This window comes from Pan paniscus, chromosome 1 (genome assembly GCF_029289425.2).
Source record: "Pan paniscus chromosome 1, NHGRI_mPanPan1-v2.0_pri, whole genome shotgun sequence".
Taxonomy (NCBI): domain Eukaryota; kingdom Metazoa; phylum Chordata; class Mammalia; order Primates; family Hominidae; genus Pan; species Pan paniscus.
This window is the reverse complement of record NC_073249.2, coordinates 133,779,739-133,795,475: the sequence shown is the minus strand read 5'-3', so window position 1 is coordinate 133,795,475 and position 15,737 is coordinate 133,779,739. Positions and strand designations below refer to the sequence as shown.

Below are 15,737 nucleotides of genomic sequence, written 5' to 3'. Positions count from 1 at the left end.
AGTTTGCTGAGGATAATGGCTTCCAACTCCATCCATGTCCCTGTGAAGGAAACGATCTCGTTCCTTTTTATGGCTGCATAGTATTCCATAGTATGTATGTACCACATTTTCTTTATCCAGTCTATCACTGATGGGCATTTAGGTTGATTCCATGTCTTTTCTATTGTGAATAGTGCTGCAATGAACATACACATGCATGTATTTTTATAATAGAATGACTTACATTCCTTTGGGTATATACCCAGTAATGGGATTGCTGGGTCAAATTGTGTTTCTGCCTCTAGGTCTTTGAGGAAATGCCACACTGCCTTCCACAATGGTTGAACTAATTTACACTCCCATCAGCAATGTAAAAGTGTTCCTTTTCTCTGCAACCTCTCCAGCATCTGTTTGTTTTTTGACTTTTTAATAATTGCCATTCTGACTGGCATGAGATGGTATCTCCTTGTGGTTTCGATTTGCATTTCTTGAGCGATCAGCAATGTTGAGCTTTTTTTTTTGTATGTTTGTTGTCCACATGTATGTCTTCTTTTGAGAAGTGCCTGTTCATGCAAGTGATTTCATTTCTTCCTTAAAAAGAGAGAAGCTGAAGACAATTTGGCAAAATACAAAAATCTATGTAATTTCAATTATAGTTTCACATGTATTTAATATTTAAAATGTTTCAAAATTTTAAAATATTTAATATGAAAATTCTGTTTTCATATTTAGCTTGAAGCTCAACTAGAGAAAAAGGACCAACAATTTAAAGAACAAGAAAAGACTATGTCCATGTTGCAACAAGATATAATATGCAAACAACATCATCTTGAATCACTGGATAGACTCTTGACGGAAAGCAAAGGGGTAAAATCATCCTTATAAAAGTGCTATTTAGAAGTTGACTAATATTTTATGTCTCTATAACTTGCCTTTAAATCTAATCAAATCTGCATACTTATACTTTTCTTACTGTTTTTAGGAAATGAAAAAGGAAAATATGAAGAAAGATGAAGCTTTAAAAGCATTACAGAACCAAGTATCTGAAGAAACAATCAAGGCTAGTATGCTAATACTTTAATTTATTTTTCTTTCCTTTTTTTTTTTTTTAACAGACAGAATCTCTCTCATTTGCCTAGGCTGGAGTGCAGTGGCATGATGATGACTCACTGCAACCTTGAACTCCTGAGCTCAAGTAATCCTCCCACATGAGCCTCCTAAGCAGCTAGGACAAGTGTGCTTCAACATGCCTGGCTAATTATTTTTTTCTATTTGGAGACATTCTTGTGGCTTTTTTACTTTTCTCTGTAAATTGTAAACATTGTACAGATAAAAGGCAATTCAGAGCTGACGATTTGACCTGACTCAATGAACTTAGTTCCTTTAAATGTATTTTCTTTAGAGCGAATTATGATCTTAATTATTTGATAGTTAATCATCTAGTTTGCAGGTTATCTAGCCTCTTTTTGTCTTAAAACAGTTTTTATAACCCTAAAAATTGTTTTAAATTTTAGCTATAATTGCTACTTATTAACATTACCAAAAAAAAAAAAAAATTACCAGAGGAAGTGGAGGAAGAGAAAACTAAAAGTGATTGAATTTTGCTTGTTTTTATCAGTTGGCTTGTAAGATTAATTGAGATAAAGCCAGAATTTCTAGCTAAAATACGGCTTTCTGGCTAGTATATCTTCATGGTTAAAAACATGGGCTTTGTTGTTAAATTGGGTTTCAGTGTGGCTTCAAGTGCTTACCCACTCACTGTAACCTTAGCCAGGTTATTTAACTCTTTGAACTTTAATTTCTTCATCCACAAAATAGGAATGACAATACCCTAGAAGAGCATTAGTGTGAGAATTAAATGAAACAGGGTATATAAAGTGCTTAGCACATACTGAGTTGCCCAAAGTTTTGTAACTAACTGCTATATATTTAGTATTTTCTCTTTTGCATTTTTAGTGTTAAACGTAGGTCCAAATATGCTATGACGTTTATTCTGTCATATGTAGCTTGAATATAAAAGATTTGCTTTAAAGATACGATGTTACTTTTTCCCTATTCTGTTTTTAATTCATTTTGTGACTGTGTATGCCCATGTAGACATATGTTTATTCATAAATATTCCTGTAGTATTCACCAAAACTCTTAACATTTAATGCAATGTCAGTTCATTTCCCTGTGTAAGAATAGCCCCAAATTTCATTAATATTAAAAAATGATTACTGTACAGAGATTGTAGGCATGAAATACTTTTATTAGATAAAACTCATGCAGCCACTTAACTCCTGGTTTTCATTAAACTACCTAACGTAACTGGGCAGTCATCTGGTAAGGTATTTCCGTGTGTTAATAGCCAGATATGAGATGGAAAAGAAATCAGCAAAAGAATGAATTATGATGTTGGATTTTATTCCTTTAACATCTTTAGCAGGTTTGCTGTTTGGGGAAAAATCAAAATGAGTAAGAAATATAGAAGCCAAATTCCTATGATTTAAGCTATATTGACTGATTCTACACATAAGTTATTTATAGCAGCAAAATAGAAGCCTGAAGTCTACTTCTCTCCTGATTATGTCATTACTACCTTCCTTTCATGACTTTTGTTCATGTCTCTCAACATGCCTCAACTTGTTCTCTGCAAAAGAAATATGAATTTTTTTATCTATAGGAAAGTTATAAGGATCAGTTTAAAGTTGTATCACTAAGCTAAAAGGTTGATGATAAAATTCTGAACTGGTAACAAGAAATCAGTAAATTAAACCAGTTGTTACCTGCTGTTAAATAGAAAATTGAAAAGGTGCTTATTAGACTTACAGATTTTATTTCTTTTGTTTTGTTTTCCTTTTATTTTCTACTTTAGATTCCCCAAAACCCCCACAAAAAAGTCTTAAACATAAAAGAAGAATTTACCTTCTTTTTTTGAAGATGCATAGCCTAGGGCCCTATCTGGTTGTCTCCAGATTGTGCACCTGAGGAGCTTCTTTGGTTCAGCAGAGTGGTGTTTGTTTTTGTTTTGATTTCATTTATTTATATACACACACACACACACACACACACACACACACACACACACACATTTGCAAGTGGTTTGTATACAATGCAAGATGTTTATCTGTATGAGATTCAGACTTTCAAACTCTGTTCAAATAATAAATTCAATAGAGTAGCGGATGTTTTGGGTTTTTAATTAGTTTTTTATTAGCTATAATTGATTTATTTCTAATTTATTTTTTAAAATTTCAAGCCCACAAAAAATTGAAAAAATAGTCTACTCCTCACCTAGATTCACTCTCTGTTAAACTCTATTAAACTAGGTACACTCACTTTATCTCTCTCTACACATACACATGCATGCATGCTTGTGTGTGTCCCTACCAACCCACCTCCCTTTTGCCAAACCGCCTGAGAGAAGGTACGGATGTCATAATACTTTACCCCTTTAATACTGAACATGCATCTCCTGTGAACAGAGAATTTCTTCTGTATGGCCACACCACCACTACACTACAGAGAAAGTCAACATTAAGTTAGTAATATCATTCAACATTGTCCGTACTAAAATTTCCCCAATTACTTAAAATTGTCCTTTATAGCCTTGCTACTCAAAGCATGGTCTGTGAACTAGCAGCATCAGCATCACCTGGAAGCTTTGAAGAGTATCTAGCCATGCCCCAGACCTGATTCGCCCCAGTGAATCAAATGTGATGACACAAAATTTAAGGAGACACTCTCAGGATTATATACCGTATTTAATTTGATGACTGCCAGATCTCATTATTTTAAGGGCATACATTTTCATTGATAATTAGCAAACTAACTTTGGGGTGAGTCTTTGAGGCCATGTGAATATCCTGTTCCTCAATAACCTTATAATCAATGGCTTTCATATCTAATGATGAATCTTGCCCAAATGAGTTATTACACTGTTAACTATTAGGTAGTGATATTCTGACAGAATCATAGGTTTTATTTATTTTCTCTGTGTGAAGGATGATACAAGTCCCAATGCCCATTCTCTTTCATAAAAAAGAAAATTTCTAAGTATTTATAATTTTCATAAAACAAATGTTAATTAGTCATTCAGAATTACAGATTTTTTAGCTGTTAATGGTTTCATATACAGACTATAAGGGTGGTGTTCAAAAACTGTGTATCTTATAAGATTCCCTTTTTAGAAATAAGAGTGGCAAAGATAATTTCATGATGTAGAATAGAATCTGCAAGAGAGAATGTTTTTCTCGTTTTTTCATCTGCTAAGAAATCTAAGATTTCTTTCACTTTTTCAAGACTGCTTACTAGAACATTATTAGCATTAAGAGGAAGAACATCATTGAGAAGCTCAGATTTACAATAAAGAAAACAAGGAGCAAGACAAGAATCTTAATAGATGAGATGTGGAGCATGTATGCAATATGTGCGCCTTCAACGAAAAGTACCAAATTTGAGTTGCTCTTTGGTATTAAGGTAGTAAAGCAGTGGCAACTATATGAACACTTGGACCAAGTTAAATTGCTGCCTTTCTGAAAATATTTTCACTGTTTCAAAGCAAAGAAGGTTTCACTTCTTTTTTTCTAGCTGACAAATTATTTTCTTAGTAACTTCAGCATTTCAAAATATTCTCACTTAAGGCCAGGCAAGGTGGCTCACACCTGTAATCCCAGCACTTTGGGAGGCCAAGGCGGGTGGATCACCTGAGGTCAGGAGTTTAAGACCAGTCTGGCCAACATGGCAAAACCCACTCTCTACTAAAAATACAAAAATCAGCAAGACATGGTGGTGCATACCTGTAATCCCAGCTACTCAGGAGGCTGAGGCAGGAGAATTGCTTGAACCTGGGAGGTAGAGGTTGCAGTGACCCGAGATCGCACCACTGTACTACAGCCTGGGCTACACAGCAAGACTTTGTCTCAAAAAAAAAAAAAAAAAAAGCTCACTTAAGCATCATTAACAGTATGCTAGTTTGTACTCACTTTCCTATTTTTCTTATTCAAGGAGGCTTAAGAAGTAGGTTTAAATACCACTTACCTTTTAAAGAAAAGTTTTTAGAGTGTTTGGCCTACAGGTTCTTGACAGTTGGCCCTAGTTTATCTTGTCAATTGTGGCTCCCAAATAACCATTTCCTACAAATTCATCTTCTTACTACCCTAGGCTCTTGCCAACTTCTCACCACTCCCTTTCACAGGGCCTTGCTTCTGAGCATACTCCCTTTTCCTGGAATGCCCTTCTAAACTTGTCCAACTCTCGTTTATTCTTCAGGATTCCATCCCTTGGTTTTCTCTTTGGTTTCCTCATTTGCAATGAAGAATTAGTTTACTCAATAAATATCTTCTATAATGGCATTTTATATCCTAAGTAGGACTGTATATTCACTATTTGAAGCAGTCAGGTAACATTAGGAGATAAATCTGTAAAATATTGAGTATATCGTTTTGTGGTTTTTTTTTTTTTGCTTTTTTTCCTGCTTAGGTTAGGCAACTAGATTCAGCATTGGAAATTTGTAAGGAAGAACTTGTCTTGCATTTGAATCAATTGGAAGGAAATAAGGAAAAGTTTGAAAAACAGTTAAAGAAGAAATCTGAAGAGGTAAATTAACATTTACTTTATATATAGCATATATTTCAAGTGATTTTTTTTAAGAAGCATGAGATGTAGGACAAAAAAATATATATATATGTATATATATATATATATATATATATATATATTTCTTTTGAGACAGCGTCTCCCCCATGTTGCCCAGGCTGGAGTACAGTGTCGCAATCTTGGCTCACTTGAACCTCTGCCTCCTGGGTTCAAGCAATTCTTGTGCTTCAGCCTCCTGTGTAGCTAGGATTACAGGTATGCACTACAATGCCTGGCTAATTTTTGTATTTTTAGTAAAGATGGGATTTCACCATGTTGGCCAGGCTGGCCTTGAACTCCTGGCCTCAAGTGATCCACCCACCTCGGCCTCCCAAAGTGCTGGGATTACAGGTGTGAGCCACTGTGCCTGGCCAAAATAATATCTTTTATGTATCTGATATAAAAAAGTATTTCCAATAAAATGTAAATTCCTGTTTTATTTTCTTTAAAGAGCAAACATTTCAATGCAAAATAGAATATACCTTAAAATTCTAATTCTTTTATTTTTAGGGAATCAGAAGAATAAATTATTAATATTACAGTCATTCTAATATAATATTACATGACACCTTGAACATTGTTTTAGATTTAGAGGTTTAAAATTCTTCAAGAATTTTTCATTTTGTTTTTGTTCTTGTTGTCTGTAGGATTGAGAATTAACTTTAGAATTTCAACTTTTTTGAGATAAGTTTCTCAGATACTGCATTGGAAACCTTTTTTTTTTTTTTTTTTTGAGATGGAGTCTTGCTCTGTCGCCCAGGCTCGGCTCACTGCAACCTCCACCTCCTGGGTTCAAGCAATTTTCTTGCCTCAGCTCCCTGAGTAGCTGGGACTATAGGCGCATGCTGCCACGCCCGGCTAATTTTTTGTATTTTTTTTTTTTTTAGTAGAGATGGGGTTTCACCATGTTGCCCAGGCTGGTCACAAACTCCTGAACTCAGGCAATCCTCCCACCTTGGCCTCCCAAAGTGTTGGGATTACAGGCATGAGCCACTGCACCCAGACTTGGAAACTTTTCTTGAACATCTTACTCATCTCTGTATGCTCAATTTGTAGCACTTTACTTTGGTTAGGCACTCACTAAACATTTGCTCAAATGGATAATCGTAATGAAGAATGTATTTGTTAGAATTTATAATGTATATATTTTAAGGTTAAAATTTATTTTTAGAAATCGTTCCCAATGAATCTTCATCAAGGTTGACTTTTGGCCACTCATTGTTGCTCACGCCTATAAGCCCAGCACTTGGGGAGGCCAAAGTGGGTGGATCACTTGAGGCCGGGAGTTCAAGACCAGCCTGGGCAACATGGGGCAAAACCCCATCTCTACAAAAAAATTAAAAACATTAGCCAGGTATGGTGGTGCATACCCGTGGTCCCAGCTACTCAGGAAGCTGAGATGGGAGGATCACTTGAGTCTAGGAGGTCGAGGCTGCAGTGAGCTGTGATCATGCCACTGCACTCCAGCCTGGGCAGCACAGCGAGACCCTATCTCAAAAAAAAAATATATATATATATATATATTTATTTATTTATATTTACATATTAGTCAAGATTGACTTGACTATATCAGAAAGGTCCAATGAGAAAAACAGAAGCCTTTATATCTTTTAAATAGAGCAAATTTATACAGAGAATTAGATACACAGGTCATGAAAGGGTAGAGAAGCCAAACGGTATACCACAGTGACTCAGAGATTATTATAAGCAGGGATCCGCTACCATTGTTAAGGTTAGAGGAACATCAGGAAAAGATGGTGTGATCATAGTCTAGAAGCAGGGCTGCCTATCTGGAGCTGGGGCCAAAGAAAAAGGGTCTGTCCAATAGGAACTGGAGCAATAGAGGAGGAGCACTGCAGCTACTGGCCATTCCCATTGGCCAAACCTATTTGTAATCTAGAGGGCAAAGGAGGCCAAGAAATGCAGTTTCCTGCAATACACAGAGCAGAACAGGGGAAAGCCATAGGTAAATCTAAGAGTAAATAATGTAGTTGAACAGCACTCCAGACTTAGGTGCATCAAGTAATTATATAGCCTTAGAAGTTTAAAAAAAAAAAAAAAACTTCAGATTTTATACGGTCATGTCTTCTTCCGTCTACCTTCCCTTATGAAGGTTTTTATAGCATCTTTGACAGGCATATATTTTTCTACTCCAATACATAGAAACTAAATCATCTAAACTGTATGTACTTGGATTTTTAAAAATAGGAATGTCCTTTTTTTTTTTTTACTATGATCATCTTTAAAGTAGTATACAAAATACATTATTTTGGCATTTATTCTACTGCCCATACCCACACTCCGCTTCATAATAAATAGACTTGGCAGAGATGGAATCTACCTGGAGGTAGGCAGCATTTGTAACAGGAGAATCTGTTGAGCTTTAGACTTTGCATTCATAGAAACAACATCAGAGACTAGGGTGGATAACAGATATTTACACACAAAATAAATAGAACGATTTTTTTTTTCTTTTTTTGAGACAGGGTCTTGCTTTGTCACCCAGGCTGGAGTGCAGTGGTGCAATCTCGGCTCACTGCAACCTCTGCCTCCCAGGTTCAAGCAATTCTCCTGCCTCAGCCTTCCCAGCAGCTGGGATTACAGGCATGTGCCACCACACCTGGCTCATTTAGAATGATTTTTACAACTGGAAATACATACCTAGGCTCAAACTGAATTAGAAACCAGAAGTGGTAATCAGGTATATTTGACCAGACTAGGGAGTAAGTAAATTAGAAAGATTTGCAAGCTCATTTATTGCCGCTCAATCGTTTAGCTCAACTGCACATGCATTGGCTTGCTTACTTAAAAGGTCATCTGTCACATGTTCATGTGTATTGATAAAAAAACGTGGAGAAGAATCCAAGTACTAACTGTTGACTTATTTGCCTTTACAGCAAATTATGTCTTACAGAGAAAATTCTTTCTAATGTTGGTTAATATAATTAACACCTTGTAACAGCAGAAGTTTTCATCATATATAGCTACATTTTAGAAAATCTGATTTGAGTAATAGTGCATCCATTCCGTTAATAATAGGTGATATTATAAAGATGTTCTTATCTTTTAAATCAGGGAATATGCCCCAATCATATAACTCACTGAATAATTAAGTGGCCCTAGGGCATATAGGTAGAAATTTAGCCAGTTGTAAAAACTACATGTTGATTACCCGTTGCAAAAAGCTAATATATGTTCCTCTGAGCTTTTGCCTCAGCCACATATTCTTTTCCGGATGTTGAAATAAATATATTTATGATGAAACTAATACTTTGGGGTTCTGAATTTTTGGAAGATATTTAATTTCATATTAAAATGTTTTTAACAATGCTTTTAAAATAATAAAGTTATGTGTTCATGCAAAATTACATTGTCAACATGATAAAAGAAACTCAATACAAAGTAGATGCGAATAAGCCTAAATGTTTTCTGCATAAAGATTTTATTCAATAAAATCAGTCGTTTCATTGATAAATATCTTCATTTAAATGGATGGACTTAGATTTTGAGAAGCTGGCATCATATTTCTGCATTATATTTTATTTTTAAGCAACAATTATGAGACTTTCTGCTTTGGGTACATAGTGATACTAGATAAAGTTAAGTGTAAGGTAGATTTTATCATCTAAATTCTACTTTCTTATTTACTTCAATTATAAAATATTAAGTACTCTGGGAATATAATAATACATTAGTAGAAAATATGATGTAAAAACAATTTGTTCTATATTTACTTTTAAACTAAAGCCAACTGGCCAGGCACGGTGGCTCATGCCTGTAATCCCAACACTTTGGGAGGCCAAGGCAGGCAGATCACAAGGTCAGGAGATCTAACACGGTGAAACCCCATCTCTATTAAAATTTAAAAAAAAAAAATTAGCCGGGCGTGGTGGTGGGCGCCTGTAGTCTCAGCTACTTGGGAGGCTGAGGCAGGAGAATGGCGTGAACCTGGGAGGCGGAGCTTGCAGTGAGCCGAGATCGCACCACTACACTCCAGCCTGGGTGGCAAAGGAAGACTCCATCTCAAAAAAAAAAACAAAAAAAAACTAAAGCCGACTGGAGTTAAAGGTCAGTACAATGAAATGTCAGTGTAAGTTTGATAGATATACGTTCTATTTTGTAAATATTTGTGATAACTAATTTTAGCTATTTCAATATATGTAATTGAAATGTCAGTGACTAGATTACTGAAATAAAATTTTGTTGTTATTATGTGGTAAGGCTTTGTGTTTTGGTTAGATCTTATTTTTTTCTTCTGTTTTGTCTTATTTTAATATTTTGTCCATTTTTTTCTCTGAATAGGTAAGTATGAAACAGGATGTTCCAATAAAGAAAAAAAGAGTATTTAAACCTGTCTTGCAGGCAAGTCAGTTCTATCTAAAATAAACCAGTGCAGAAGTGTGATCTGCAGGTTTGGTCAGGAGCTAAGAGAGAAAACAAAACAGGTGATACTGACACATATTTACACTAAATTATTTTCATGCAGACAGAATTAAACAAAACATATTTGCATGAAAAGGGATTATAATTCAGGATTAGAGATCAGTTAGTTGCCTGTGATATCCAGGGTTACTTCAAGTATACAACATCATCATATAATTAAGAAATCTGAAATCTCAGAGCTTCTTATAATGCGCAAAGAATATTTGGCCCTGAAGGCCTTAATGTTCACCTGCTGGATGTTAGAAAAAAGAAGCAAGTCGTGATTCTCTTCTGCTATTTACTATAAGGAGTTTAAATTTCCTTTTGGAATGATATTTACTGGAAAGATTCTTTGCTTTAAAGGAATGGCTTTATTTTCCTTCACTTAAAAAATTTATTATATAAGCAACAACAAGAAAACTTCTAAAGAACATTTACCCACAGCCCATTCTCTGATACTTCAGTTTTCATTTTTCTGTTTGCATGTATATTTTTCAAAATTATATTAATGAAATGTGATTTTTTAACTTTATAAATTTTTATGTTAGCTGTCTTTTTAATTATTTTAAATGGTTGCACATTTTTAATCACATTGACAATCATCACTTATTAAATCTTCCATTCACTTTGGTAGGAGATGAAGAATATTATAAAATATATTTTAAATTATGTTTCATTGTTGATAGTATTTTAAAAATAATTTCTGCTGGCATATTTTTAGAATTTGGATTACTAGGATAAAGGGAATTTATTTTTCTTCTTAATAGGTGCTCTTGGATAAAAGTATCTTAAAGCAATTTTGGAGACCATCATATTCAAGTCCTAAATATATAGAGTAATTAGTGAAATTTCTTAGTTGTTATTGTCATTCCTTTATGTGTTTTTTTGTAGCATAAATATTCAGCAGTGCTTTGCTGGGATATTATTATATAAACAACAGCAATAATAGCAACAATAACAATAAATATCACCAAACATCATATAGTGCTTTTATGGCTCTAGTTTATTATTAGAAAGGGTGAAAGAATCAGGTGAAGTGCAGATAAAACCATGGCTGCCTATGCTGTTCCCTCCTTCTGGGAGAGGTCAGACAGAACATGCTCCTTTTTATAGCAGTAAAATGTGGCAATATCTGTTTCTGCCTAGGGAAGCCTATTTATGACTCAAAGTTCAGGGTTTTTATTGGGGGCTTGTCACACAGGAACAATGACCAGCCTGCAAGTATCAAAAATTCCAGAATTCTAAAGGAAGGCATGTTTCAGTGCCCCAGCCAGGCAAAACAACCTCATCACTTAGGAACATTTTTAAAGCCACATTTCCAGACACCAACCAAGAGCAATCCTATAAGCAAGCCCTTCCAGTACATCTCCCCATTAGAAAAATGAATACTGTCCTTCCAATGACAAACTATAGACATGAATGCAATTGTCCCACATGACAAGTGGATGGTTATCTAATAAGGAGGACAGCTTTGACATTTTATTGCCATTTATTTGAAACATTGCATTGTATTGAGAGAGATATATATATATTTGCCAGGTATATTGTTTACAGAAAGAGCTAAAGATAAAAAATCACAGTCTTCAAGAGACTTCTGAGCAAAACGTTATTCTACAGCATACTCTTCAGCAACAGCAGCAAATGTTACAACAAGAGACAATTAGAAATGGAGAGCTAGAAGATACTCAAACTAAACTTGAAAAACAGGTATATATTATTAGCCCAAGATTGTTTTATTTGTATGAAATAGAAATTTTTAAAATCATGAATAGATTTTTGGTTAGTTTTTTAAATTGCTGTTTGGCCAGATGCCGTGGCTCATGCCCATAATTCCAGCACTTTGGGAGGCTGAGGCAGGCAGATCACCTGAGGTCAGGAGTTCGAGACGAGCCTGGCCAACATGGCCAAACCTCGTCTCTACTAAAGATACAAAACTTAGCCAGGCATTGTGGCACATGCCTGTAACCCCAGCTACTGAGGAGGCTGAGACACAAGAATTGCTTGAACCCAAGAGGTGGAGGTTGCAGTGAGCTGCGATCGTGCCCTTGCACTCCAGCCTGGGCGACAGAGTGAGACTCCACCTCAAAAAAAAAAATTGCTGTTAAACCTCAAGGATTTTGCATTATAAGAAATACTCTATACTGATATTGTAAAATAAAGTTCTATTCCTATGTAATCTGACCTCCATCTCTTATACCATGATTATATGTTTGCTGTTCCATACAATTTACAATTCATGTTTCTTTATTCGATCTCTCTTCTTGTACCTAATCTGAATACCTATAATTTTTCCTTTTTGGATCAGGACATGGTATGTGATATTCCTTAAAGAAATGGCAAAGCAGTGCACTAAAAGAAAAATCCTAAGGGAAAATACCCCTGAAAGTTCTAAAATTAAAAATTATTACTTACTTGAATGTAAGAATTCTAGAGAATTTTATACTAGAATCTAATCTTTTTCCTTTAATTCATTACTGAATTTATCTGAATTCTTTAGATATTTTACATTTTTATTTTGTTTTTTCTTTGAAAAGAAATCAAATTTACAGTAATGTATAAATTAGAAAATGATCGTCCCCTGTAATCTTACTGTATTTTCCTTTTTTGTCATTTTTTCGGTCTTTTATCTACTTGTTCTGAAGTCCTCCTCAGCCTGTCCAGTGGAACTAAAGTATCTTCCTCTCACTACATTTAAACACATCAGGCAGGTATTCTGTATTTTTTTTTTTGAGACGGAGTTTCACTCTTGTCACCCAGGCTGGAGTGCAATGGCACGATCTCGGCTCACTGCAACCTCCGCCTCCCGGGTTCAAGCGATTCTCCCACCTCAGCGACCTGAGTAGCTGGGATTACAGGCATGTGCCACCACACCCAGCTAATTTTGTATTTTTAGTAGAGACAGGGTTTCTCCATGTTGGTCAGGCTCGTCTCAAACTCCCTTCTCTGGTGATCCACCCACTTGGGCCTCCCAAAGTGCTGGGATTACAGGCGTGAGCCACCGCTCCTGGACTCTATTTTTTTTCAAGAGACATCTTCCTGTGACTCTCCATCCCTTTTGTTAAAATTTAGACCTACTGCTTGCTATGCCTACTATACAGCTTCATCCTGAAGCATTTCTTCTTCTCATCTATGTTTGATTCCCACTACCTACATCCTTTGTCATTGACTCTGGTTCTTGCAGGATTGATTATGATTCTTGTTCCTAACTCACTTCTATAATGGTTGTATGGTTTTTTCTGTTTTGTTTTGTTTTTTTTAACAAGTTCACTTTTTTTTCTCTTTTTAAGACGTAGTCTCACTGTGTCGCCAGGCTGGAGTGCAGTGGTGCGATCTTGGCTCACTGCAACCTCTGCCTCCCAGGTTCAAGTGATTCTCCTGCCTCAGCCTCCCAAGTAGCTGGGACTACAGGTGCGCACCACCACGTCCAGCTAATTTTTGTTTTTTTAGTAGAGGCGGGGTTTCACCATGTTGGCCAGGATGGTCTTGATCTCTTGATCTTGTGATTCGCCCGCCTCAGCCTCCCAAAGTGCTGGGATTACAGGCGTGAGCCACTGCGCCTGGCCTCATTTGTATTTTTTATTCGGTGATTTTCTTTGTGATCTTGTTTTAAAAGATTTTGTGTTCTCATTAGCTTCATTGAGGTCTACAGAAGTTTATATCTAAAAATTTCTTCAGTATTTGGAGTAAATTTTTGACTCGGTATTCCTTTTCTGCCTTTCATTCATATTACACTGTGCATAGGATCCATTTTGCATCTTTAGATTTCTCTATTTAATTAAGAATTGAGTAGGTGGATTTTTCTTGGTTCCTTTCCCTTTTTACCTGGGTACTGTTTTAATTTTCTTCTTGAAACTTGAGGTGGAGGGGTGGATATTAATGGGGTTTTCTTGTTTTGTTTTGTTTTGTTTTGTTTTGAGACAGGGTCTTACTTTGTCACCCAGGCTGGAGTGCAGTGACATGATCATGGCTCAGTGCAGCCTCAACTTCCCTGGGCTCAGGTGATTTTCCCACTTCTGCCTTCCAAGTGCATACCACCATGCCCAGCTAAGAGTGTGTGTGTATGTGTGTGTGTGTGTGTGTGTGTGGCTTTTCTATTTTTTTTTTTTTTTTGGTAGAGACAGAGTTTCACCATGTTGCCCAGGTTGGTCTCGAACTCTTGGGCTTAAGAAATCCACCCTCCTTGGCCTCCCAAAGTGCTGGGATTATAGGTGTGAACCACCGCACCTGGCAAGATATTAATGGTTTATGATCTATATTTAGTTCTTCAGTGAGGGATTTTAGAAGAACGGGGGATATGCAGGTCAGAGTTGAGAGGTTAACTTTGAGACCACAGTCATATAAATATTCATGAAGACATGGAGTGACTGAAATTACCTAGGGAGAGAATATAGAATGAGAAGCAAGAAGATTGACTTGGACAGATCCCTGAGGGATGTGATACATGGAAGCCAAAGTAAGTATTTCATTAAGGAAGGAATGAATGTTGCTGTCATGGGCTACTGGAATCAATGTCAAGTAAAATGAAGGTTGGGAAATGTCCATTGGAATTAGCAACTTGGAAGTCACTGGTGTTGTAATCCCTATTTCTGTGGAATGGCCTCTGGCTATGGGTTGAAGAATGAGAAGTGAGACAGTGATACAACATGCATAGAAAACTTTGAGAAGTTGGGCTATATATGGGAGGAAATAAAGGGTAGTAGGTAGAGGGAGGTCAAGGTCTGAAGAAAAGCTTTTTACAGTGGGAAAGTCTTTTAACATGTTTAAATGCTAATATTAAAAAAACAGTAGAGAGACTGAAGATATTGGAAAGAGGAGATAGTAGTATGAAGTTCCTGAAAAAATGAATAGGAATTGAATCCACAACACCTATGAAGCAGTTTGATTTATATAAAGGAGGAAGAATACCTCCTTTATTGTAGTAGAATAGAGGAAGAATGAATAGGAACAGATTCAAGTTAAGATGGGAGCAAATGCAAATTAGCATTTGAGGTCATGTGGAAATCTAGGAATCTATTGAGTGAGCCAATTCGTGAAGAAAAGAAAGGAGCAGTATGGTAAGAGAAGAAAGGGCATTTCAAATGGGGACAATGAAAAGGGGAACATTTACTATCATTTTGTTCAATTATTTTAACACTTTAGTGTTATGATGTGGCCACTTCCCTAAATAGTAATATGTATGTGAAGTATCTTTATTATTAGAAAGTAAGCCTTGCTTTTTATATTTTCCAAACATTACTTCTTGGTCTATATGTTGATTTTTATGATACATCTTGAAACTGATAAGCTAGGTTACATATTTATAAAAGTATTTTTCTTCTGAATTTAAAATGTTTACTGAAAACTGCTTTACAAGGTGTCAAAACTGGAACAAGAACTTCAAAAACAAAGGGAAAGTTCAGCTGAAAAGTTGAGAAAAATGGAGGAGAAATGTGAATCAGCTGCACATGAAGCAGATTTGAAAAGGCAAAAAGTGATTGAGCTTACTGGCACTGCCAGGTAAAATGTGAATATGTTTTATTTACCTTCCCACTTCAATATCAGTGGTATCTGAGTTTTGAAATCAGATAATGTTCAGTGGAGCATTTGCTTGAGGAATTAATGTCTCCATAGTCTGTGTTCCTATTGCATTTTGTTTGTATTTCCTTCATATCTCTCATTATGCTTTTTTCTGTATTACAGTTTAATGCTTTTAACCTTCCTACTATATTATAAGTTTC

At 35.8% G+C, this 15,737-nt stretch overlaps 1 protein-coding gene across 20 annotated transcripts in view; it reads left to right on the top strand.

Moving 5' to 3' along the window:
- The window catches only part of CCDC18 (coiled-coil domain containing 18), a 97,869-nt gene that overhangs the window by 40,671 nt on the left and 41,461 nt on the right, over positions 1-15,737 (top strand). For 19 of the 20 annotated variants that reach the window (XM_057302928.2, XM_034931314.4, XM_034931321.4 and 16 more), the window contains 5 exons: positions 712-846; positions 962-1,039; positions 5,443-5,559; positions 11,560-11,727; positions 15,374-15,516. In XM_057302928.2, the coding sequence (XP_057158911.2) occupies positions 712-846; positions 962-1,039; positions 5,443-5,559; positions 11,560-11,727; positions 15,374-15,516 (641 nt within the window). The remainder of the gene's footprint in view (positions 1-711; positions 847-961; positions 1,040-5,442; positions 5,560-11,559; positions 11,728-15,373; positions 15,517-15,737) is intronic. The other variant, XM_034931282.3, reaches the window with a different exon arrangement.